General features: G+C 42.1%; 1 protein-coding gene across 1 annotated transcript in view; it reads left to right on the top strand.

The window, feature by feature from the left end:
- Positions 1-27629, top strand: part of ADAM12 (ADAM metallopeptidase domain 12) — a 749844-nt gene that overhangs the window by 466584 nt on the left and 255631 nt on the right. Inside the window, exons 9-10 of the mRNA XM_089669609.1 lie at positions 10385-10554; positions 11826-11910. Coding sequence (XP_089525735.1) covers positions 10385-10554; positions 11826-11910 — 255 coding nt within the window. The remainder of the gene's footprint in view (positions 1-10384; positions 10555-11825; positions 11911-27629) is intronic.

Here is a 27629-nt window from a genome sequence, read left to right on the forward strand (position 1 = left end):
CTTTTGTAACACTTCCTCCTCCCCCGAAGGGATGGAAATGCAGCAACATTAGTAGAATTGGTCTGCATACCCCTACAGATTGCCTACCTACCAGATTGCAATTCACTGACACAACCCCAAAATTTTACGGACACAGCCAAGTTTTTACTGACATTTAAAAGTTAAAAAAAAAAAGGTTTTATGTTCAAATTTCAGTATTTGGGCTACAAACAAGTACAATATGCAATCAGCAGTGAGATATTAAGGCAAAACATATTTCTTATTTTTATTTTGATATAGTAAGTAGCTCAGGAACAGGACTCAGGAGGGCAAGAAAATAGAATGGGCAGGCACACAAACATGAAATTGACTCTCACAGTGACACTGACAGCAGTGTGCAGCAGCACAGATGATGATTACACCTCACCGACATAGCATGTCCACTCCTGAGTCACAGTGACAGCCTTTCTCAATGCCAGGTGGTCCCTTGAATCCACTCCAGTCCAAACAGCACTGACATTCCCACTACCAGCTTGCCATGCTCCTGTCCCACAGACCTGCACTGGGTCTGGGTGCTCTGCTCATCTCCCTTGCGACCAAGACATCACATACAGCACTCCCAGGCACCGCCTTTGCTACAGTCACCCCCCTCCGCTCCACCCCAACACACTGTAGCAGGCACTCAGATGACCTCGGCCGGCTCTGGACATGTCATGTCACAGAGATATTTTTAACTGGCAACCTTTTCCTGTCACTGGCATTTATCGGCAGGAGAAAAGTGCACACTTTTTTACTGGTTGCCAGTAAAAATACTGATGGTTGGCAACACTGCTACAGGTCAAAGAGTCAATGCCGTGGTGGCTGAATGAGAAGACATACAGCCCAGGACAACTATAGACACCAATGCATGCTCATGGGGATGAGGCACTAACTTAGAAGACATATTATCCCAAGGTATATGTAACAAGATCTGGACAGAGAAGTCCTCCAACATGAGGATATTGAAGGCAGTGGAACAAGCCCTACACCATTTTCAGTGGCAGGTAAGGGGAAGGCATATAGAGATTCTGTCAGACAATGCCACAACCATAGTCTACATCAACAGGGGGCACCAGATCTCACTGCTTAATGACTCTAACAAACAGCATACTAAACTGGGCAGAGATTAACCTTTTCTTTCTATCAGCTATACATCTAAAGGGGAAACAAAACTTACCAACAGACTTTTTAAGCAGGAAAAATCTAAAACGGTCAGAATGGGCATTGGATCAGAAAACCTTCATCGCTGCAGAAAGGTGGCACATTTTTGCTTAAAGAGCCAGCACCAAGATAGTGAAATTATTTTTCCTGACAGAGATCAGCAATGTAGGTCAGATGCCTTTTGTACAGCAGTGGACATTTCCTCTTGCCTATGCCTTCCCTCTGATCAATTTGATCCTGAGGGTAATTCAAAAGATTATGAGAGAGAAAATCACAGTCCTGCTTATTGCCCTGTACTTGTTTTATAGAGCATGGTTTACACACCTGCAAAGAATAACCATACAGCCTTATATTCCACTTCCTCTCAAAATGAACCTCCTCAGCAGGGTGTAGCCAGCCATCAGCATCTAAAAACACAAAAACTTTCAGCCTGATTACTGAAAAAGTGCTACTAAAAAAACAAACATTTTGACATCATGTTGGCTAGCAGGAAAAAAGGTGATTATAGTGATATATAAATAAGGTCACAAAAAATTCAAGGCCTGGCATAAAGAGAACGAACATAGATAGCCCTCTCATCCCAACTATCCTAGATTTCCTGCAAGAAAGAGCAAATAAATTCTCACAATACCCTCAAAGTAGACGTTTCAGCACTATCCTGTTTCCTGGACAGATGATTGGCAGAGAAACCTCTGATAAAAAGATTCCTTCGATCCATAGACTGCTGCCCTTGAGGAATTTTCCTTTTTGGAAACTGTCAACAGTTTTACAGTTCAGTTTCTTTAAAACTTACATTTGAACCTTGTGAAGACTGCTCCATCCTAACACTCAAAACAGTGCTACTGGTATCCCTATTATCGGTGTGCAGAGTGAGCGAGATCCAAGCCCTCTACATTTTTGAGCCATATTGTAGTATAGGCATTGACAAAATAATCTTAAAGCCAGATCTGGCCTTTTTATCTAAGGTTGCCTCAGCATTTCACAGATCCCCAGGATATTATCAGACCATCCTTTTGTCCTTTTGTTCTAATGCCATCAATAAAAAAAGAAGAGACATACTATAGCCTAGATGTAGGAAGGTGCCTAGTAGCCTACTTACAGAACACAAAATAAAGGAGGAAGACTTCAGCTATGTTAATTTTTTTCTCAGGACCTGAACAAGGCCAAAGGGCTTCCAAAAACACCATCGCCAGGTGGATAAGAAAAGCTATAACTCAGGAACCTCCGGAAGGAATTACAGCACATTCCACTACAACCTTGGTGTCTTCCTGGACCCACACCTGATTAGAACTGCAGGGCAGTGATATGGTCAAGCTTTCAAACCGTCAGACACCATTACAGGATAGAAATCTTATCCAGCCAGCTAGAATCAAGCCTTTGGTAGAAAGATACTCCAGGATGTAGCCCCCCCCAAGTAAGTTTTACTTGCTAATCCCCTCAATGCTGTCCTGGAAGATGAGTTGAGAAAACAGAGTTAGGTACCTGGTAACTCAATTTCCAGGAATCTTCCAGGGCAGCATAGCTTCCCATCCCTTTGCTTCTATTGTTTGGTGTTTTGTTAATATATAGAAGTTATGTGGCTACATAGTTGTTCCTTTAGTACTGTTATATTGCTAAGGGTCAGAGGTATGTATCTAATTTTTTATAATGGTGGGCTATGTGTTTCTAGTTAGGAGGAGCCTTCTCGTTAATGTTGCCTTGGAAGATTCCCAGTTGCCAGGTACATAACACTGCTTTTTTTTCTAGATATGAATAAAAGAGGCAAGGGATAGGCCTCTTGTTAAGTTTTTATTGCTGTCTGTGTCCTTGCCCTGGAGATTCATACATGCTCTGCCCTGGTGATGATTGCCACTGAGATAAAATCCAGAATTTTTGTGTTGTCATTATAGCAATAGGTGAGGGAGTATCCAACATTGAGGGACACCTGTGCTTGTGACAACATTCTAAGATGGGAATTCCATTCACTTTTAAGAGATTTCCTTTCTTTTCCTATTGGTTCCCCAGCTCAGGAAGTAAAGGGAAATCTCTCTAGCTGGAAAAAGGCAGCAAAAAGTAACTTGTAGGGGTTTTAAACCTTTCCTACTCATATCTAAAGCTAAAAAAAAAACAAAAAAACTTTGGCTTTACATACATTTAAAGTGAAACTAATTTTTGTGACAGTTGACTTTAAACCAAATCAATCCTATAAAAAGCAAGATCAAAGTATCATCATAATCATCATTTGTTTGCAGGTACACTGAGACATTCCCGAATTTACTTTTGCTTTTTAAAGTTTAAATTGATTCTGCCATTGCCAAGTAATCAGCAGTGCAGCATCAGCCTTTTGGCTTCTTGCAATTGAGTTTCCAACATTACTATAGAGACAGAGTTCTCAACTCTGCTGGGTGCATGGACACTGCAAATAATTATTTAACATGGCTGTAGTAAAAGGAATTTTCTATTATACTTTAACATTAATCCAGACGCTGTGAAATTCAGCAGATACAGCTGTTACTTTAATTAGTGAACTGCTATGTATTCAGGTGCCCTTTTTGTGACATATTCAGTTTACTGTAACTTGAATTTTTTTTATAATGTTTCTGTTGCTAGACTGAGCCTTGCCTTTAAAGGGACCCTGAATGGGACTGTAGCCCCTTGCTGATAATTATGTACTGTCTCTCTTCCCTCTTGAGCATTGCTTCTGGGAGACTGCAGTAAGGTTGAAGAAAGAAAATGAATAATTTGTTTCTGAATGATTAGAGGAATGCATAAATAGACAGTTAAAAGACTATAATGAGGGCATTGAGAATGTTTGGTCTGCGGAATCATAAACTGAAAATTTATTTTTTATTTAGATGTAGCTGCAGTGCACCAAGGCACTTTGTTTGGTGTTAGAGGTGCCCAGTAACAGTCTTTAAGGGCTTTTTTTCCTGATAGTGAGCTGGTCTGTCATACATTTTGTCTGTTGTATGTATTTCCAATTATTCCAACCCCAGCCATATTTTTTATTTCAATTTTGGATAGGTTGGGAATAGGTTAGAAGCTGTTTCAAGTTCGTATTGCCATCTGTGTTCTGTGTCCATATTGGAAAGATTCCTCTTCCTGTCAGTGAGGAAGTGATGACAAATCTCTCCACTGGGGATACAAAAAAACATGTAAAAAATAGATTTGTATTAGACTGGACAAAGATTGGAATGTCTGCAATTTTTTTTGTTGCTTTCTGTGCCTTCCTGTTCCCATGACTGCCACTCCCCCCATTTCTTCTACAGGCATTAAAAGGACAGGACGTTAGGGCAGATTTCCCCAGTGAGGTTACAGGGAGAAAAAACTGACAGAAGTGATAACTTTTATCCACTTTCTCAATAGTAAAATAAATTTGAAAAGGTTGGCCTAGAGTGCAGCTTTAGTGCTCCAAGCCGACCCTATGTTTAAAACCATTTTCTTGATAAAAAAAATCTGTATCCTAGAATACTGGTTCAAAACCTCAGTCTTCACATACCACCAGCAGATCATGTTTTCAGCATTTCCTTCACCCTACACAGGTGCTTTAAATGGATGTCAATGACTTGGTATTCATGAAAACTATTTTATCCAAGGAAAATTCCCAAAATGTGGCTTTTAGGGGGTTCTTGATGACTGATGTTGGGAACCACTGCTCTAGAAGATCCAACTGCTGAGCCAGGGAAATGGGCTAACCATGGGTGAGAGAAAAAGAAGAGTCATGTGACAAGAAAGCAGTCCACAATTTTCTTTTTTAAATTCTGATTGGATTAAATGAACTTGAAACATGCTGCCAAGTATGTCAGGGCACCTTATTTGACCTGCAAGTATTTATCTTGAAATCAGATATTGTGTGCATGGGGAGCTCCCTTGATCCCATGCTTAGACAATGTATATAGCCTTTTTTCTGTAAAAGTTGGCACCAGCCCATGCTTCCTCACAGTGATAAAATCACTTCCTGTCATGTAACAGTTAGGTGCCAGAACCTTAGTGGCCAGAGGAGTCTCTGGCATTAAACTGTTTGATTGAAGAGCCAGGATTTGGCGCCAGGGAGCAGTGGTGCTTGCCATTGACACAAGCAGAATGTTAAGGCTCTGTATTCTGGGATCCTTCCAAAAAAATGGAAATCTGAAGATAATCATAAGTAATTAGTGCCTGTTACCAGTTTTTTTTTAAAATAAAATACCTTGTTGTACCTGACAGGTTCACTTAAATACAAAGGTAGCTGACTTTCCCTGTTGCAGTACTTTCTAGATTGCATTAATAATTCATTGATTTATTTTATTTGCTGCTTTAAGTAGTGCCTAAACTTTTCAGTCTTTATGACAATTATTAATTAGTCCTTTGGATACAGACCACTTTTCTTCAGTAGGGACATCATGTTGCTGCATTGTTTCTACATCATGTGATGGCAACCATTAGACTTATGCACATGCATTTGATCATGAAGATTGATACTTTTTTGCTTTATCAGATGAGATCCACACCAGTCAGCCCCTTGTTCTGTATGACATCCAATAAGCCAACCCTTTGTGACATAATAATTTACTTTTCTCTTTCACATCATTATCACAAGGCTGATTTACATTTTGTTTGCAATAATTGTTTTTGCAATAACTGTTAGAATTGATAACATTTAAAACTGACTCTAATTATCATAGCAAAAAGCTTGTGTTGTGTACCACCATGTTCTGACTTAAATTATTTATGTGTACCATTTTGCATGGCTTATCTTCGGTAAAATTAGAGAAGTCTGCAAAGTGGAAAATTCATATATTAGAAAATTTAGTCTGTGTGTGAAAACCATTTACAGTGGGAATAAATTAAAATAAGAATCTATCTTTTGTGTAGTTTCCATGGAAGTTCACCCTGAAACGGAAAATGAGAGGAAATCTACCTTCCTTAGGCAGCCCATAGATTAGTCAGTTTTTTTTTGCTCAACTAGCTGGTTGAAAGAAAAAAACTGCTTTAATTCCCCCATCCACAAACTTAATGTGGATGGGGGGAATCCTCCCTGCTGAGCCTTTGTATCCTGACAAAAGGGAGACTTCCCTGCCATCAGAATTCACTGATCTGCGTTGCAGGCTATAGCCTACAGCACTGATCCAGTGAGGAAAATCTGACAGAGAAGTTGCACAGAAGTTAATTGGTAGATTGATTTCTATACAACCTCCCTGCTCATACATGGATCAAAATTCAGCCAGTCCCCGATGAACCACCTGAATTTCGATCCATGTATGGCCAGTTTTAGTTCACTGTATTACAGTTGGAAAGTTTTGCCTTCAGTTACAGTCCTGCTGAAATGTTACAAGGGGAAATCTCCCCAGTGGAGACATAGACAACAGTAAAAAACTGACAATATTTCTAGATGTTGCATCACACAAAACCAAGGAGCCTTGTTCACATCTATGTGCTCTGTTGGTGTATTGTAAAAAATGATTCAGGCATTATTTTATTGCAGTGCACCACTGCACTGCAAGATGTCATAGTGCACTCCAACATGAGGTGAGAGGCCATTGCAGCCATTCCTTTGGGTCACATTGAGGGTGTGCTGACATCCACACCGTGCATGAACAGGAAGATCACTACACCATTATATGGACTTTTTGACACTACGATTATTTATATGTGATGTGTGCTTCACATGGTGTTATATTTTGATCCCTCAGCGGGGATTCACTTCTGTGTTTGTTACTGTTCTATTGTGTCCCAATAGGGCACCTGGGGTCACAATTTAATTTATCCCCATGTGGATTGGGGTCACGATTGTCTATGTGATCACCTATAGGTCTGCTCTCTAGACCTTTCATACGTATATTATTTGTTTTATACACTTTATGTCACCCATAACAATGGGCCACTATTCCTTCCACTCATACTGATGACAGGGCACTCTTTCCCATTGACACCAAAGATGGGGCATTGTTTATTCCCATTGATGCCAGGGCATTTTCTACTCACAGTAGCCAAAGTCCAGCCCCCTCAAAGTCTGAAAGATGGTAAACCTGCCTTTTGGAAAATTTAGAGAGCACTGCTTTTTAATAAGGCAGTGCAGCGAATGATCCCACCACACAGCAGTGCACATGTGCTTTGTGCTATGCATCGCCATGCAGTGTGCTGTAAAGAAGTTTGCCTTGAGATTCAGTTTAATTTGAAAGGTCTTTAGATTTCAGTGCAGTCACTGCTCCCTTTCTCCCAAGGCAGATTTAAACTAGACTATACTTGACTGACAGTTGCAGTTGTCTTAGGGAATTGCAACAACCACTGAATACTTTATAAAATATCCCAAAAACTACACAAAATGAGGGGGCCCAGCAAATGGGTTACATTTGAAGATATAAACCAAGGCTTTAAAATGAGAGCTAAAGGACTGTTCAATTTTGCTGAAGTTACCTAAAATCCATATCGTCTTCTAAGGACTCAGGTATGTATGTGGTTTTTTTCCAGTTGCACAGTTCTGCGTGTGTTGGTTTAGACTGCACAACAATTTCATCAAGATTCTCCTTCAGTTGATTACAGGATTGATTTCTACATTTGTGATGATAGATGCATCTGCTGCTCTATAGCAGACCTGATAGTCACAGAGATACCAATCAACCACTGTTGCAACTGAATGTGGAACAGTTAGCCCCCTTTCCAATATGTGGAGCTATCGGGTCCGCCTGTCAGTTTTTTAGGCAGACCCAAATGGACCCTTCATTATCCTCTATGAAGCAGCGGATGTAAACGAACTTGATTCCGTTTACACCCGCCTACATCATCTCCTATCTGCTAAAAACAGATGGATGGAGATCAGTTCCCCGTCCATCTAGTGGATCGGATCAGATGACAGTTGGGTGTAAACGGGTGTGTCTGTGTCTGCTCTGTATAACTGGAGTGGACAAGGACCAGCCATCCACTTGATCAGCGGGGATCAGCAAACAGATTTCCTGCTGAGCAAACTGACTCTTAATCCGCCCCATGTGAAAGAGGCCTTACAATCACATAGGATGATACTAAAGGTTTCCCAGACATGAAAATCTCCTAAGATAAATAACGTTTGCATCACATAGATTTCTATGAAATCATGCACAATTCTGTTTACTGGAGTGAAGATTTGCATAATAGACCACCCTGGATTGATCAAGCTGATCACATCACACTGATGCACTTTTGATGCATTCCCATTGACTTACAATTTAAGGTGCCTTGTTGGTGTGCTTTTTGAAAAACTACACCAAAGAACTTTTCAAAGCTCAGTGCACCTGCAGTGTAAACAGTTATGTAGGATTTAATGAGGAATAGTTTTCATGTGCTTTTTTCATCCTGGAAAAATGCACCAGTGTGAAAGGGGCCTTGGTAAGATGGTTTGATAATGAAGTACAGGTGCGCAAAGCCAGGTCCATAATGATGTGGCTTACCTAGTATGGTTGAAAAGAACTCTGGTGGCCTGCATAGAGCCTTGTACTCAGCCCTACTGATCACCTTTGAAATGACTTGGAAGGCTAATTGCATGCCGATTGCATGCAAGGTCATCTTGTCTATCAGCGGGACTCTCCAAAATATTGCAGAAAACCTGTCCAGAAGAGTAAAAGCTGTTGTAACCACCAGTTGGGGCTAATCCTATATTAAAGGATAAGTTCACCTTTGGGAACATGTTAAATTGTCCACCTGTTTTTAGGGTAACATGTTCCCACTCCCCACCCCACTGCATATAGTGACAGCTAACGGGGGATCTCCTCCCACCTGGCCGCATCATTCATTCACAGAGCTCTGTGAATTGAAAACTACAAGTACTAACAGCCTTTGCATCTGTCGGCTTGTAGTTCTCAATGAACTACCACTGTGCTGTTGGTAGTGCATTGTCTCTTCCTGTCAGTGTGTATCTGCCTGCGCGTACCTGATTTCAAGCTGCCATCACACCCATTTCATACGCTAAGAATTTAAAAGATAAGTTCACCTTCTGGCACATTACACGTTACCTATATTCAGGGTGTAGCATGTTACTGTTGCAGCTACCCCTGCACCCTCCTAATCCCATGTTGTGACAGCAGAAGGGGGATTCTCTACCCGTACCCGCAAAATTAAAAAAAACACAGTGGGGCTCCAATGCGTCATTCATACACAAAGTTCTGTGATTGTAAAACTACAAGTACCAGCAGCCTTTGCGACTGTCGGCTTGTAGTTCTCAATGAACAACACAGCGCTTTTGAGCACTGTGATAGTTCATTCTCTCTTTCTGTCATTGTGTATCTGCCTGTCCATACGTGGTACAAGCAGAGAAATACACTGAGAAGTCAGCTGGAGTCCTGCATGGTACCTGCGATCTGCTGATAGACGGTGCAATGCTTTTGTAGGCTTCAAATAAAAAAAATAATGAATGCACTTTTTTCTTACCTGCAAAAAGATGTGCATTTATTATATTTTTTTTTTAAAGGTGAACTTATCCTTTAGTGCCCATGGCTTTGGAATGGCATGTACAACAAGCTCATATAAATGTGATGTCAAGTGACCACTAACCTTTGGCCATTTAGTGTATGAAGAAGAAACATGACAGTGCCTGTTGTATAAGAACTACTGGTGAAACTCACTTTGAACATTTTAATATATACAATATATGGCCTATAAAACATGACCTTCTGTCTTACATATTTTTGGAGGTAAACAAATTATATACTACATTTGTAGATATCTGCGAAAATATATTTCTGTTTGTAAAATATGCATTTTGGGGGAATAAAGGATAATACATAAATAGTAAAAATATTGACAAGCCAGTGTTTCGATGAGTTTACATTACCATTGTGACTATAATCCCTATGTCTATTTTTCATGAAAAATCAACATCATCTACATTTTGACTCCGAGATGAATGCCCCCATAGGACAGGCTTATAGCATACTGAACTTTGGAGAAATAAATTATGCATCATAGATGAAAAGGCTCCTTTCACTTTTTCGTGATTCCCTGTCTTAATTGGAATCTTTACTGATTAAAACTCAGTTGGCATGTTAAGGGAATTATCAGTTGGTTTAATGTTGCATTTAATGAAATAACTCTTAGGATGATGTAACCTTCATCTAATTGTCATTAGAATATTGATTTTTTTTTTCTTCTATTTTGCTAATGTGACACTTATGTGGCAATTCTAAAATTCTGTCTTTAGTTTGAAAACATACATCTTCTTCTTCATCTTATTTGTCTTAACAGATTTTATTTTTGACAACCTTGTTTTTGTTATTTATAGTTTTTCAGGCAATTAAATATTCGAGTGGCATTGGTTGGCGTTGAGATTTGGAGTGATTCGGATAAGTGCTCGATAACTCAAGATCCTTTTACCAGCCTACACGAGTTCCTAGACTGGAGGAAGCTAACGTTACTACCTCAGAAGGCTCATGACAACGCACAGCTAGTAAGGTCGGCTCTTCCAAAACAATTTGCTTCCAAAGGCAGACAATTTGAGTAGTCAAAAGTGTCTTATCTGTAGTTAACCATTAGTTATAGCTTGAAATGGAGCCAGGCAATCAATTTCAGGAATGCTTCACATAATTATTTCACTTGATTTTTGACATCACAGCAATAACGCTCTAAGAGTGCCATGACACTGCCATGGATAGTTAAGAAAATATTTTTCAGCTTATTGGAGACAGGCATCTGAGATTGTTCTCTATAAAAAAGACAATGGTCCCTGCCAGTTCTGTGCACTGTATCCCTAAGCTGCGAAGAGAGGTTACAGGGGGGTAGGATGATAAATGGCAGATTATAGGCTCTGACCTTATCCTATACAGTATGTTGTATCACAGGCTATGTTGCTTCTGACTTATGTGTATGGTGGTTTCTGTCACTTGATTCATGAACAGCAAGACTTATTTACTCCCCCTGGATATACCTCTGCCTTAAAAAAAATAATAAAAAATAAAAGTTCATTGCGTGTCTGAGCCTGTTTTGAACCTGTCACCTCTGTAAAAAAAGGAAGAGATAATATGGCAATTGGCTTCCTCTTCAGAAAATGCTATTCACTTTGTTGTCCTACTGACCTCAGTAGTTTTTTAGGTACTAACTTGGAACAAGTATCCAAATCAGAAATGCTTTCTCATTGTGGCCTTCTCATCTGCCTTTGGTGCTGGGGTGGTCACTCAAAGAGTACTGAAACCACGTCCAGACAACTAGCATTCTTAGAAGGATGTCCGCAATGGCATCACTTATGTTTCTTGCTATGCATGTCTCCTTTAAATAATGAGGGATTGGAAGGGAAATGCTAGTCCCTGATTTACATAGCACAGGAAATAAAGTTTGAAAACCCGTCTGCAGTTTAAAAAAAACATACACTTTACCATCACTCTTATTATTATATTATGCACACAGTGCAAAGCAGTTAACATTAAGTTAAGATGGCTGTTTGGCAGCTCCCTTCTCTTTGCTGTGTCCGTACCTCTGCTTCATTGCCCCTATAACGTCTGTGACAGATATTCAGATGAATACAGTGACAGCACCATGCTAATGGGAGCTTGTAGAAATGAGATGTCTTTCCATTCCGGCAGCTTTAATGTGAGTAATGAAACGTTTTCTCCGCAGCATAGCCAGAACAACAGAGAAGCATTCTTCATATGTGATAATGGAAATATGAGCTATGACTTTCGTATTGAATAATGCATACTAACCTCTTACGTTTTCTCTCTTAATTACAGCGGGGTGCACTTCCAGGGAACAACAATTGGCATGGCACCCATCATGAGCATGTGCACAGCTGACAAATCTGGTGGTGTGGTTATGGTGAGTGTTAAAATGAATCCTAGTTTTATCCTTTTGAGCTTCTAACTGAAGTAAACTGTAGTGATGCTGATATTAACAGAACAACACTTGCATACAGTAGTGTGCCCCCTCAGCCTCTTGCATGTAGCTTCATCTTTGTTGTAGAATATCTAAGGACCCAGCCAGGGCTGTTTATAAAGGGGGTATCACCAGTCCTCCTGTATGAGGCCCAGGCCAGCAGGGGGGCCCAGACAGCAATTACTGAACTGATCCCCTCTCTGCAGCAACTGAAAGCCGGTTTCTTCTCCTCTCCCTCCCGCTGGCTTTCAGCTGCTGCAGAGGGAGCCATACAGTTGATCAGTTCCAGTAATTACCCCCACACCACACCCATAACCCTCCTTGTGCACCATATGTTCCTCCCCCCCTTCCCCCACAGTGCTGCCAAGTTCCATCCTCTCCTCTCCATCGGCAAGCACACGATAGGATCCTTCAGGATGGAGAGTGGGGTAGGGCCCAGTAAATATGTCACATTAAATAACTCATTTCTGATTGAACACAATGAGTGATCAGTACCAATTCATTTATAACCAAAGCATAGTAGAATGTTATTATTTTCAATGGGGGGGGGGGGGTGGCCTGTCAGGTTGGCTGTATGGGGCCCCATGGTTTCTAACAGCAGCCCTGGACCCAGCAAATTTGGTGTGCTTTCAGCTTTGTGACTTATTGCTTAGTAGACATCTCAATACAAAGTTTTTTCAAAGGGAGAGGCAAAGCAAATAGAGTTTGCAGTGTTCTCTTACTCATAGAGCTTTGGGAATCCTATAACATGTATTAAATGTTTATTTGTAAAGCAAAGATTGTATACACATAGTAGCAAAATAACCGATATACAGTAAATGTAACACCCTCCTAGTTAGGTGCTAGGATTTGTATAGTTAGGCTAAGCATAGATGTGTTTCTCTGCCTAACAAAGAAACTGTTAAGAAAATCTATTTGGGCTCTCTGCTTAACCGAGTGCTGTGATGGTTTAGTCAGGTCTTCTCATGATGCTCTGGACCTGCTGCATTTGCCTTGAGCTCTGTTCACCTTCAGGAAGCTATGAGAGCTTTCCAGAACCATGGAAAGAACCTATGGATACAGCCATGGCAAATTGCAGGGGTGGGTGGCCCCCAGGGATGGACTGACCATTCGAGCACTTGGGCACTGCCCGAGGGCCCAGGGTCAGTAGGGGGCCCCATGAGATGCCCCTGGTACCTTTCCTTGGCTTTTTTATAGGCTTTTTTGGGTGTGGGCAAGGACACAGGTGCCCCATGATCCCCTATTGACCTGGGGCCCCATGAGTTGTCAGTCCGCCCCTGGTGACCCCACTGCATGCTGGGAGTGGTATTTATGTTCTATGAGCACATGGGTTCAGTGAAGAGGATTGCACCAAGCCAGGCTGGAGGCAGGCTTGCCTTGCCTGGCACTTGCTGCCATGCAAGCCTTGAGTGGGTGACCTGAAGTTAGGAATAGTGACCCTGGTTCTACAGTAAGCTGACTGAGGGAAGCTGTCTGCCAAATATCTGTCTGGTACAGGGGCGGACTGACCATTCGGGAACTCGGGCACTGCCCGAGGGCCTGGGGTCAGTAGGGGGCCCCATGAGATGCCCCTGGTACCTTTCATATGCTTTTGTGGGTGGGGTTTAAGTGTGGGCGAGGACACAGGGGCCCCATGATCCCCTATTGCCCGGGGGCCCCATGAGTTGTCAGTCCGCCCCTGGTCTGGTATCACTGGAGAGCAGCTTGGAAGTTTAGAAGGAGGCAACCATTCTGTCCTTGGACTTGTGAGTACAGACACTGAGAGGGCTTGGGGACTTTGCGTGCTTTGCTATCCCTCTAGTGCTTGATAGCGTGGGTCTGAGGAAAAAAGGGAACACTGGCTGGTGTTCTGAAGAGCTTGTCCAGCTGTTGCTACTGCAAAGGAATTTGCTCAGTTCTATTACTTTTGGACTGCCACAGTCTGCCATAACAGGCCTTTACCTGAGGAGCTCATCCCTGCAACTACTATTACCACTAAAGGGACTTTGCTCACTCTAAGCTACTTGTTACTACAATTTAAAGATGTCTGCTTTCAGCCAGGACTTCAACAGTGCTCAACTAAGGGATTAGCTAGATGTCCTCTGTGTATAATTCTAATTTTGGCGTATCCTACTACAATTCTCCATCCCTATCCCCAGTTCTACAATAAAAATCCAAAAATAAACATCCTCTAGACTGGTCATTGAAGACAACGAGCAAAAGAGTGTGTGTGCAGGGCATAGCAAGGGGAGATCTGGGAAAAAATTCAAGCGGCTCCTCCGGGGGTAGCGCTACATAAAATTTTGCTAGAAAAAGGTACACGTTTGTTGACTCAGATTCAACAAGACCTCACTAGGCAATTTTACTTTCCTGGATCAAGAGAAATACTTAAGATGAACATGCTTCCTTGTTTCTTCTATTTTCTTCAGACCATGCCAGTTAGGATTCCAATGACATTTCTCAAATAGGTTAATATTAAATTTGGGGAGTTCCTGTGGACCAATAAATCTCAGACTAAATCAGTCCCTCCTAACAACCAAAAGCCAGGCGTGGTACGGGCCTCCCAGATTTAATTGAACATCATAAGGCAGCCCATATGAAACAAATTCTAGTTTGGTATAAAGTGAACTTTGGAAAATGCTGGGTCCAGCTGGAACGGCGGTTTCAGATATTCCACTTGTGGATTTCCTCTGACTAAAGCAGGAGCTTCCTAGTTCATTTTACAATCATCCAGTGATTGGTACAACTCTTAAATTATTTAAGAAAGTCAAATGATTAATCCTGGCTAAACCAACACCTTCATGTATAACCCCAGGTAATAGGTCCAATTTGCAGCCTCTATCTGAAATTCAAAGTATGTTTGATCCTTTCACACAATTGGGGCACACCTCAAACGTTATGGCCCTCATGCAGTTTGAGATTCTCTTTATTGATTCAGAACTAATTCAACATGATTTATCCCAATCTTATCACATTATGAGACATTCATCAGCCCCTTTTACCCCGGAATACATTGCAAAGTGACAGTAATATGAGCCTGTGTCTTGCTCACATTCTCTGTATGACTGTAAAAAACTTAAAATAAAGATTTAAAAAAGTATCTTTTAAAAAAAAACCTCAATTAAATTAGACCCAAAACCAATACAGTATCCCCACCTCAACCATTCAGAAGAAACCTTGTATTCAACATATCAAGTTGCTAAGCCTAACTCAGTTTTGTTTCGGGAACAGCACAGGAAATCCCTGTACCGTTGCTACACCACAGCGCTGTATATTGTATGTAGCCGATGCTAACATGCCACATATATTGGTAAAGGAAATAGTTCTTCTAGGCCAGCTTGGCCCAAACAAACTATTAAAATGATAGCAAAGCTGAAGTTAGGCTTTAAAGTTTGTGTTCAAATTAGAATCCAGTGGTTTTACAACATGTTTTCTTTTTCTGTATTTGACTGTGTGGAAACTGAATAATGAAAGGGGACTTCGCTAAACCAGTCTGCATGGGAACTTCAGAGACTAATCATAAATATAGTGGGAGCATCTTTTAATTGCTTAATGAAAAGGTGGCCAGATTAATGCACACAGCTGTTTCATAGAAAGCCCGCAGGCATGCTTGTTCCCATAATGACTCTGCTAATTGTTTTCTTAGTGCTTGACTTTCATTGCTGACTTCTGCAAAAGCCTCTCATAAATGTTTCATTAAATGGAGAATGCTCTGCTCACCCTTAATACAACACTGGTCTTCAAACTCTATAATATGCCCCCTAGCCAAATAGGAAGCTAATATTTTCCACTGGTTAGAAGACTGACAGTTTAGTCCTTCATATACATGGATTGCTGTCTGTACCAACGAGATCTTGGAACCCATTTAAACTTAACTAGAAAAGTTACAGCGGCATTATGAATGGTTACTAAACCTTCTCTTTCTAAATCTCTATGACAAGCTGTCCCACTGAAAAACTACATGCTAGAGTCATTCTAGATAGCTGCAGTTTTGTTTCTGATTCCCAACTTCTTCAAGATAAAAACAAAAATAGCTTGTTTGTTGTTATAACATCAGATATCCAAATATCATCACAATTTAGATAAACCGCTTATGCCTAATTTGCCAACTAGTTTGTAATAACGATGCCATAAGAAAAGCAGGTAAGTCCTTTGTGACTCTGCATAAGGCCCCTTTCACATGGGCAGACTCTACCAGCGGATCCGCCTGCTCAACAAAGGATCTGTCCACTAATCTCCACTGAGCAGGCGGATGACAGGTCTGTGTCTTATGCCATGGACACAACCGATTTCCTCTATGCATGATCGGATGTAAATGGACCACCTGTCCGTTTTACATCTGACTGTCATCTGATCTTATCTGCTGGACAGATGGGGAACAGATCCCCCATCCCTCTGTTTTTATCGGATCGGATGCGAGTGGGTGTAAACGGACATCCGTCGCTCAATGGATTACATAGTTACACACTTAGTCTGGCTGAAAAAAGACAAAACCATGTTGAATTAGTTCTGAATCAATACAAAGAATCTCAAACTGTATGAGGGGTATAAAGTTTGAGGTGTGCCCCAACTGTGTGAAAGGATCAAACATACTTTGAATTTCAGATAGAGGATGCAAATTGAACCTATTAACTGGGGTCATACATGAAGCTGTCGGTTCAGCCAGTATTAATTTTTTGTCCTTCTTAAATAATTTAAGAGTTGTACCAATCAATAGATGATTGTAAATTAATCTAGGAAGCTCCTGCTTTAGTCAGGAAACCCACAAGTGGAATATCTGAAGTCAAGATTCAGCAATACCAATAAAATCATAGTTCTCGTCATAAACCAAAGCTTCCAAGTCACCTATTTTGCTTGGCAGACTTCTGGCATTGGTGAACAAACACTTTAATGCATTGACATCTTGTTTGCACGTATTTTGCATACTTTTTATTTTCATACAAATGGTACTAATTCCACTGGTTGTTTGTAAAATGGGAACCTTCTTATCATCTGCCATAGCCCTCCCCCCATCTTTCCCCATTACACCCACCACTGACCCCTGTCTGATCTGTCTACCCTGTTATAATATAATTCTCCCTCCCCCCCTTGATCCTAGTTTAAATTCTCATCCAGCCTCCCCATAAACCTCTTCTACAGCACAGCAGACCCCCATTTCGGATTGGGTCCACCTGAAAAACAGATAGGCGGACCCGATTGGTCTGCCTGTGTGAAAGGAGCCTATATGTTATAGACCAACAGTTCTGGATGCACAATCTGCTGCCAAAGCATGAAGGAATTATGTACCCCTTTCTTTTTTTGGAAGGGAGGAGGTGACATAAAAAAAATTGTGTTTAGTAAAGGACACTTTAGTTTTCTCTTATATTCTAATCTGGGGATCGGCAACCAGTCGATCATGAGCTACCCGTCGATTGCTGGCAGGTGACAGGTAGCTCGCAAACACATCCCTGCCTTGCTGACCTATCACTTTCTGCAGAGCAGCACAGGTGTCCACTCTGCCAATCCTAACCTGCAGAGGCAGCCCCTGGCCCTTGCATATGCATGGCTGCGGGGCGGGGAAAGACTTCAGAATAACTTTGGTGGGTTCCGGCTCTTGTACAAACATTACCAAGCTCTATCCTGGAGTCCTGTGTGTAGTGAGCTCATCCCCACCAGCTTGCCTCCTCTCTGATCTATCCATGGCACTTGTGGGATGGATGAGTGTGGAGGGCTGGGGGGGATCAGTGCCATAACATGTAGATAGGCCACAACAGCTTCCCTGCACCACTCTGCATCTGGTAACAACTTCTGTACCCTCCTGACCCCACAGTGCTATTCCCTTCTGGCCCCCAATACCATACTTTTCTGTATCCCCAATACCATGCCCTCCTGACCCCCAATACCATACACTTCTGAACCCCCAATACCATGCCTTCCTCACCCTGCAATACTGTACTCTTTTGAGCCCCAATACCATATCCCCCAGTACCATACCCTCTTGACCCCACCAGTGCCATATCCTCCTGACCCCCCAATACCATATCCTCCTGATCCCAGAGCACCATTCCCTCTTGGTCCCCAATACCATACCTTTCTGACCCCTCCAAATTCCTTACCCTCCTGCTTCCCAATACCATACCATCCTGACCCCACAGTACTATTCCCTCATTGTGATGGGTTTATAACCATGAACTGTATCCAGCTGTGCCCAATGCACATCTGAACTCAGCCACACCAGACCACATGCCATTCAACAAAAAGGGAGGGGGGGGACTGATTTGGAGTGAGAATGACACAAGATGGAGGATCTTTAGCAAAATGGAGATCTGTGTCCATGTCTGTATGTACAATTGCTACACTCATGACCCCCCAATACCATACCTTCCTGACCCCTAATACCATACCTTCCTGACCCCCCAGTACTCTGCCCTCCTGACCTCCCTGTACTCTTCCCTCCTGACCCTCCCTGTACTCTGCCCTCCTGACCCTCCCTGTACTCTGCCCTCCTGACCCTCCCCTGTACTCTGCCCTCCTGACCCTCCCCTGTGCTCTGCCCTCCTGACCCCCCCTGTACTCTTCCCTCCTGACCCCCCTCCCGTGCTCCCCCCTGTGCTCTTCCCTCCTGGCCCCCCCTGTGCTCTTCCCTCCTGGCCCCCCCTGTGCTCTTCCCTCCTGACTCCCCTTGTACTCTTCCCTCCTGACTCCCCTCGTACTCTTCCCTCCTGACCCCCCCTGTACTCTGCCCTCCTGACCCCCCCCCCCTGTACTCTATCCTCCTGACTCCACCCTGTACTCTTCCCTCCTAAAGCCCCAGTATCATGCTCTCCTGGCCCCCCCTTTCACCATGCCCTCCTGACCCCCTAATACTGCCTCCTGATCCCCTGTCCTCTGCCCTGCTTACCCCTGTACTCTGCCCTGTTAATCCATATACACTGCCCTTCATACTACTGATCTCTGTATACTTCTCTTCATCCTAATGACCTCTGCATACCACCCTAAATTCTATTGACCTTTGCACACTGTCCTACATCCTACTGACCTGTGCACTTTGCCCTACATCCTACTGACCTCTGCACAATGCCCTACATCCTACTGACCTCTGCACACTGCCCTAAATACTACTGACCCTGTACTTTGCCCTACATACTACTGACCCTGTACTTTGCCCTACATACTACTGACCTCTGTACACTGCCCTACATACTACTGATCTCTGCACACTTTCCTACACCATACTGATCTCTGTACACTGCCCTACATACTACTGATCTCTGTACACTGCCCTACATACTACTGATCTCTGTACACTGCCCTACATACTACTGATCTCTGTACACTGCCCTACATACTATTGATCTCTGTACACTGCCCTACATACTACTGATCTCTGTACACTGCCCTACATACTACTGATCTCTGTACACTTCCCTACATACTACTGATCTCTGTACAGTGCCCTACACCCTACTGACCTTTGCACACTGCTCTACAACCTACTGACCTCTGTACAGTGCCCTACCTAATACCAACCCCTGGACCACGGCCTACATACTACTGACCTATTTACACTGCCCCACATCCTACTGACCCCTGTACTCTGCCCTACCTACTACTGATCTCTGTACACTGCTGTACATATTACTGACCTGTGTATGCTGCTCTATATACTACTGACCTCTGTACACTGCCCTACATACTATTAACCCCCGGGACCCTGCTCTACATACTACTTACACTGGCCAGAAATCAGAGCAGATAGCCAGGCCCAGAAACTAGTCAAGAAAATCAGCCTACAGTACCAGATGTTCTGCTTTCATGATGGACTTTGGCATCAGCCTTGTGGAGGCTTTGTCCAGGCATGAAAAAAATTGTGAATGTTGAGTTTCTCGCTGAAGCTAAATTTTAAGGTAGGATAAGTTTATATTTTTACAGTGACATTAGTTTTATTGGATTTTTCAGTTTTTTTTATAACGTCTTTACTTTTTATTGGGGGCTTGCAAGTTAATCTCTTTTTAAAAAAAGAGGACACTTAACTCCGATGATCTTTGATCTCCTCTGTTGTCAAGGTTGATCTCCATTGTCTACCCCTGCTGTAACTTAATTAAGAACCTTGACTGCATCAGCAGAAACAACATTCTAAATGTAGCAGTCGTGGATAATTTTATACATATTATTGATTTGTAAACTGACATAGTTTCCCATGGCATTGTACAATGTCAAAAATATAACAAGATCAAATGGTACAGAAAACACAAAAGCTAAAATGTTCAAAAGATGAGCCCATGCAGTTGTGTTAGACAAAGTATGTGAAAAAACAATCAGCACAGTTATACAATATTTTCCAATATAATCAAAAATGTGATTGCTGCTAAAACATCACTCAATGTTTTTCATTACATCTCACATAAATACATATATATACTTCTAGATGTAGCGCAATCCAAAATCAATAAACTAAAAAACAAATTGTCCAGTCTTACAATGATATCACAAGTGTCCATAATAGTCTACCACCAATATGCCGTTATCTCAATGCTTTTTTTCAACGTCTTAAAAATCACCTTCTTGTATTGACCTCAATGATCCTGCTTGTCACCCCACCATGAGCTATTAGGCATCTGCTCTCCTTCTGGCCTTTATTCTCCAGCAGCAACACTCCACTCTCAGGTAGATATGCATGCAAAAACAAAATGGAACCAAAGATAGTGCTCTCTGTATAAACTTCTTTTTAATTAAAACTCCACAATCAATAAACTCACATTAAAACCGCATCCAAAATGCTATGATAACAGCATAATTAGACATGGGATATGGCCAGTGCATCCATATATCACCAGCGTGGCTCCTGCTATACATGTTACACTCCTTCTTCAGTAGCCTTGGTGAGGCAACAAGCATGGTATGACCTTAATGTACCTTTAAGGTCATTAAAAGAACATCTACCTGAGAGTGGAGTGTGTCGCTGGTAGAGAATAAAAACCAGAAAGAGATCAGTGCCTAATAGCCAGGGCCGGTGCTAGACTATTTTCGCCCTATGCAAAACCAGCTACTTGTGCCCCACCCCAAAAAAAAAAGGATTATTTTTTTAAAACAGTAGAAAATATTACAATTAACAAAACATCAAACTGCTAAATTTTTTTAATTTGCAAAAATAAGTGCCATAAGATGCCACCAGCACCAATATTAAAGACAAAATATTATATTAACCAAATATAAATTAACTGTATTAACCAATAAGACAAAAAAAAGACAAAGTTACAAACCTCCACAGTCATCAGCAGCCACCAGCCGGCTTGCAGTAAGATACTGAGTCTGAGAGGAACTCTGGAAGGAGCGGCAGCTCAACTGCTACACTGACCCCAGACACCCAGCATCTTCCTCTTTCCTTTCTTCTTCCCCCTCTTCCACCCCTCCCTTCAGCTGAAAGATCATTCATGACGTGGCAGCATCCCACATGATCAATCAGCGTCCACTCCCCTCACTCTGACCATTGTCCGCCCCCTCCTCCACCTGTCACCTCCATGACCCTCCATCCCCCTAGGCTTGGCTCACCTCTGATGGCTGTTGCCAGGGTGTGGAGTCCAGGCTGCGGTTCTCAGTGAGTAAAGGCGGCCTCCCAGCACTACACCGCTTCCCTCTCATACACATTGGGCCCCAATCATCCTACACATATAGAGTTAACCCTGAAACCAAAGCAAACCCCTGCCTATTGATTGGCTCCAACTGCATAGAAGGCGGAGCCAACAGTGGACACGCCCCATTTGGTCACTAGCCGGCAACCTGTTACAGCTGGAGGATCACGTGCACCAGTGTGTATATCAGCCGCCTGGGCTAATTTCATCACTTCCCATCCTAGGGGGAGACAGCACAGGAATACTGTCGTGTGTGTGTGTATGTGTGTGTGTATATATATTTACCGAGAAAAATAGTAACATGTTCAATGCTTATTTTACTATATATAGATAAATATATATATATATAGTAAAATAAGTGTTGAACATGTTACTATTTTTCTCTGTAAATATATTTCTAAAGGTGCTATTGACATGAAATTTTCACCACATGTCAGTAACAACGCGTGCAATCCATACATATAAAGAAACCAAAACAAATAAGTTAAGAAATTAAGTTATGTGTAATAAAATGGACTGTTGGCACTATATAAATCCTGTATAATAATATAATAATGACAAAGGGGAAAAGTATTGAACACATGAAGAAAGGGAGGTGCAAAAAGGCATGGAAAGCCAAGACACCAGCTGAAATCAATCAGTAATTAGAAAGCAATCTTGCCCCTTGCCAATGCAAATTAATATGAGCTGGTTCAGTCTCAAATGATGGCTTATAAAAAGGTGTCTCATTACCAAGGTTGCACACAAGAAACATCTCACGATGGGTAGAAGCAAAGAGCTCACTCAAGACCTTCACAACCTTATTGTTGCAAAACATATTGATGGCATTGGTTACAGAAGGATTTCTAAACTTCAGAATTTTCCAATGAGTACTGTTGGGGCCATAATCCGTAAGTGGAAAGAACATAATTTCACCATAAACCAGCCATGACCAGGTGCTCCTCGCATGATTTCTGATAGAGGAGTGAAAAGAATTATCAGAAAAGTTGTCCAGAAGCTGTGCTTCAGAAAGATGTGAAATTAGCAGGTGCAATTGTTTCAAAGAAAAAAAATAAATAATGCACTCTACCGCCATGGTCTGTATGCATGCTCACCACAAGACTCCATTGCTGAAGAAAAAGCATGTTGAAGCTCGTTTAACCACTTGCCTACAGGGCACTTATACCCCCTTCCTGCCCAGGCCAATTTCCAGCTTTCAGTGCTGTTGCACTTTGAATGACAATTGCGCAGTCATGCAACACTGTACCTATATGCAATTTTTATCAGTTTTGTTGTGACAGATAGAGCTTTATTTTGGTGGTATTTAATCACCTCTGGGTTTTTTATTTTTTTTTAAACAAACCAAAAACCGCTGAAAATTTTGAAAAAAAAAAAGTTTTTTCTTAGTTTTTGTTATAAAATTTTGGAAATAAGTGATTTTTCTCCTTCGCTGATGTGCGCTAATGATGGGCACTGATAGGCTACACTGATGGACACTGATAGGTGGCACTGATGAGGAGGCACTGGTAGGCGGCACTGATAGGCAGCACTGGTAGGTGGCACTGACTGGCACTGATAGGTGGCACTGACTGGAACTGTTAGGTGGCACTGATAGGCAGCACTGATGGGCACTGATAGGCGGCACTGATGCACACTGATAGGCGGCACTGACTGGCACTGATAGGTGGCACGGATTGGCAGCACTGATAGGTGGCACTGACTGGCACTGATGGGTGACACTGAAAGGCAGCCCAGATGGGCACTGATATGTGGCATTGATGTGGCACTGATGGGCACTGAAATGTGGCACTGATGGGCACTGGCAGGTGGCATGAATGAGCACTGAGATCTGGCACTGATGGACACTGACAGTGGGCACTGCTGTGGCTACACAGATCATCAGGGCACACTGATCATCAGCGCTCTGATGATCTTTGTACATGTCCCCTCCGAGGAATGCTGATTACCGGCTCTCCTCTCCACTTGAGCTGTCAGCGTGACAGCTCGTGGGGAGAGAAATGCCGACAACCGGCATTTCCCTGTTTACATGTGATTGGCTGTGATTGGACACAGCTGATCATATGACCAAGCCGACATCTTCGGCTCTTTCCGTTGATCGGCGATCCGCTGTGTCCGAGGGACACAGTGCACCGCCGATCGCCACACTGCGAGCTCCAGAAGCCGTGCATGCACGGTTAGAATGGGAGGACGTCATATGACGTCCTCCCAGAACGAGAGAACCACCTTGCATCCGTCATATTACTATATGGCAGGCGGGAGGAGGTTAAAGTTTGCTTCACAACATTTAGACAACCTTGTGAAATACTGGGAGAATATAGTCTGGTCAAACAAGACCAAAATGTAACTCTTTGGACACCATAATACGCACCATTTTTGTAGGTCAAATGGCACTGCACATCACCCCAAAAACACCATACCAGCAATGAAGCATGGAGGTTGGGACATCATGGTGTGGGGCTGTTTTTTTAGCATACGTCACTGGCAAACTTCATATCATTGAAGGAAGGATAAATGTAAAAATGTACCAAAAATCTGCTGCCATCTACCAGGATGATGAAGATGAAACAAGGGTGGACATTTCAGCAAGACAATAATCACAAACACAAAGCCAAGGAAACTCTCAATTGGTTTCAAAGAAAGTACATAAAGCTTCTAAAATGGCCCAGCCAATCATCTGACTGGAATCCAATAGAAAATCTATGGAAAGAACGAAAGATCAGTGTTCACAGAAGAAGCCCATGGGACCTTCAAGATTTGAAGACTGTGTGGAAGAATGGGCCAAAATCACAACTGAGCAATGCATGCAACTAGTTTCTCCATACAGGAGGTGTCTTGAAGCTGTCATTACCAACAAAGGATTTTGTACAAAGTATTAAAAACAAATTTCAGTTAGCGTGTTCAATACTTTTTCCCTGTGTAATACCATTTTATTACACATAACCTAATTTCTGAACTTATTTGTTTTGGTTTCTTTGTATGTATGGAATATATATACGAAATGGTCGTGTGTGTGGACAGGCTGTGAGACAGTTGTGCAGAGTAAAGATACCATAATTTCTTGTGTATGAGGAGAGGGGAACTGCAGTTGCAGAGAAATGACGAATTCATACAAGAGGTACACAGGCCACACAGAGAGAGTGCCGGCCTGTGCTACACCCAGGCGCCCTATGTGGCAGTGCACCCTAAGCGGCTGCCTAGTTTGCCTAGTTGAAGCACTGGCCCTGTTAATAACCCATGTTGGGGAAACAACTGTGTTATGACCTAATATACCATTGATGTCAATAAAAGAAGATGAGCGTTTGATATGTGCACAGGGTGGATGCATGTGTTGCCTGGATGGGATTTTTAAGAAGTTAAAAAAAGCATTAAGATTACGGCACGTTGGTGGATGACTTTTATGGACACTTGTGTTATCATTATAAGATGGGACAATTTTGTTTTTTTGCTTATTGGTTTTAGTTTGTGCTACATCCATCTAGAAGTATGGTATACATACAGATGTATTGCAACATGCTACAATAACCAGAAGTAAAATGGGAGAGATCCCAGGCTAGATGAGCTTACAGTCAAAAGGAGCCTCTCTCAACCTTTTTAGCCCCAAGGAACCCTTGAAAAAATTTTACGTTCCCAGGAAACTCTTGCTAAAACCAGTTCATAGGAGAACAGTGGGAAATATTCCCTTTACATTGGTGGTCAGTGGTAGGAAAGCACCCCTTACAGTGGTGGTCAGAATATCACCCTAGTAAAATTCATTGGTGTTGTGCCAGTGACTCTGCAAATTGGCATTGATCCCAGAACAGGCACCATCAGATGAGAGATCAACCAGCTGCAGCTCAAGAAATCCCAGTAACCTCTGCAGGAGCCCAAGGGTGCCACAGAACCCTGGTTGAGAATGGCTGGTCTAGAGGACTGTAATGGTGCTGAGAATGATGCATATGCTCTGCTTTCATAAGCAACTGTGAACTAAGAGCTCAATCTAAATGAGGATAGGAAAATGTTGCAGATTTAAGCTGGCAAGGCTTGTAAAGAATTCTTGTAAAACATTTCAGAAAGCTGCAGGCCAGATTCTGTACATCCCTCTTTTTTACAGGAACATGTGGCCAATTAAAGCTTTGTGTTATTCGCTCCCTGCAACTGAGATAGTTTGCATTGCAATGACTTTTTTTTTTTACTACATGGTGGATAGGGCTGGTATGTCAAATGCAATCTACATTACAGAATATATCTTAAAGTGTACACAGTTCAGGGTTTTGAAAAGAAAGGTTATGTAAGTTTGTTCTTAAGTTGAATTTGTATGTAAGTTGGAACAGGTACATTTTTAAGTGCAACTCCAGCCAAAAAATTATTTTTAAGCTTTGAATAGCATCGGGAAGAGTTAACTGGCCATGTGGGATTGTTGACAGGTCCGCCAGACAGTAGGTGGCAGCATGCGGTGAGCAGCGGGATGGCCACCCCTCAGTTTCCGGGAGCAGCGTGAGATCATGCTGCCTCTGTTGTTAAGCATCTTAAGTCATATGCAAGTCCGATGTTTGTAACTCGGGGACTACTTGTGTCTTAAAGAACATGCATTTTAATATTAGAGGTTACCAGTTATTTTCTTTTTTGGGGGCTTTATTTGCTTTAATTTCACCTGTTGATCCCACCAGTAACACACTTTCCATCCTAGGGTGACAACACTTACTCAATGTACTATATATAAGGAGGAGCAGTGTTATCACCCTAGGCTGCTTGTTTCTGATTTCCACCCCTTCTCCTCAAGTTCATAGGGAGGAGATGTTCCAGTAGTTCTAAGAGGAGAACTGTAATGGGCTGGTAACACTGTTTGAGACTTCAGACAGAAAAATATATCATGTTGATTGGCTGCATGGCAAACTCAAAAACAAATTTTGAAGTTATATTGTGTCATGGCAGCAGAGCTATTTTTCTGGTTAAGATTTGACTTCAATGACAGGCCTGTGTGGAGAAGTTGGTCACCCATCCGCAATAATTTTGTTGTCATTTTGCCAGCATGTGCCTAGCTGTCTGTGGCATGAGGACCCCATAAAAGTGTTTTCTGTTCATAAGGTTTCTGTTTTTTTTAAATTGAGGTTAGTTGATGTGGCCAGTTCACATGCAAACTGTTTATCAGAGTTATTAAAATTGATTTATGGTGGTATTGTCATAAAGATATGTCTGCTGAACACTGATATGTTGCCTATAGTTACTGGTGAGTTGACATTTGTGCTGCCTCCTTGATGGGACAGCCTGAGACGGGGCACCATAGCAAAGCCAATAATGGGCCTTTATATAAATATTTTACAATGTGTGTGTCTATTTTCTTATGCTATCTATTCCCTTTGTTTTATGGATTCCATTGGTGCATGCTGGCTGTGCCACGCTGCTCAGGGAGGTTAGAATATTTTATTGTATTTTTACATAGGGGAAGATTTATTAAACCAGAAGCACACAGAATCTGGTGCAGCTGTGCATGGTAATCAATCGGCTTCTAACTTCAGCTTGTTCAATTAAGATTTGACAATAAAACCTGGACGCTGATTGGTTACTATGCAGAGTTGTACCAGGTTTCAGTAAATCTCCCCCATAAGGTACATTAATTAAACAGTTGTACTGTCTTATTGAAGACCACTGCAGGGAAGGGTTTACTTTGAGCATGTATGATGCCACTGGAGTGCCCAAGAAAGAAGCTATGGTGTTAATTGCCTTAACAGTCAAAGCTGAACTATCTGTTTTGGGCAGATGACCTGTTTGGAGCTGCAAGCTCGAATACACTTTTGTTTTGCGGTAAACCATCCTGTTATACAGTATATTTATTCATCAGCTCAGAAACCCTTTCTTTTTAAAATGTTGCATAGAAATAAAAATAGAGTCCCAAATGATAAAACATGCTTTGTGCCACTATAATGTGTTATTTCTTGTGTAAAAGGTGATACATGCTGAATAGAGGAAACAGACCTTGGTTGCCAGTGCCATAAATTAAACCATGCATCAATCAATAGAAGCCCAGACAGCACCACAATTTGTTTAACCCTTCAAAGGACGGAATATGCCAAAAGTCACTGGGCTCATGAAGAA

This window comes from Staurois parvus, unplaced genomic scaffold (assembly GCF_062004578.1).
Source record: "Staurois parvus isolate SC_StPar_1 unplaced genomic scaffold, SC_StPar_1.0 ptg000009l, whole genome shotgun sequence".
In the NCBI taxonomy this organism is placed as follows: domain Eukaryota; kingdom Metazoa; phylum Chordata; class Amphibia; order Anura; family Ranidae; genus Staurois; species Staurois parvus.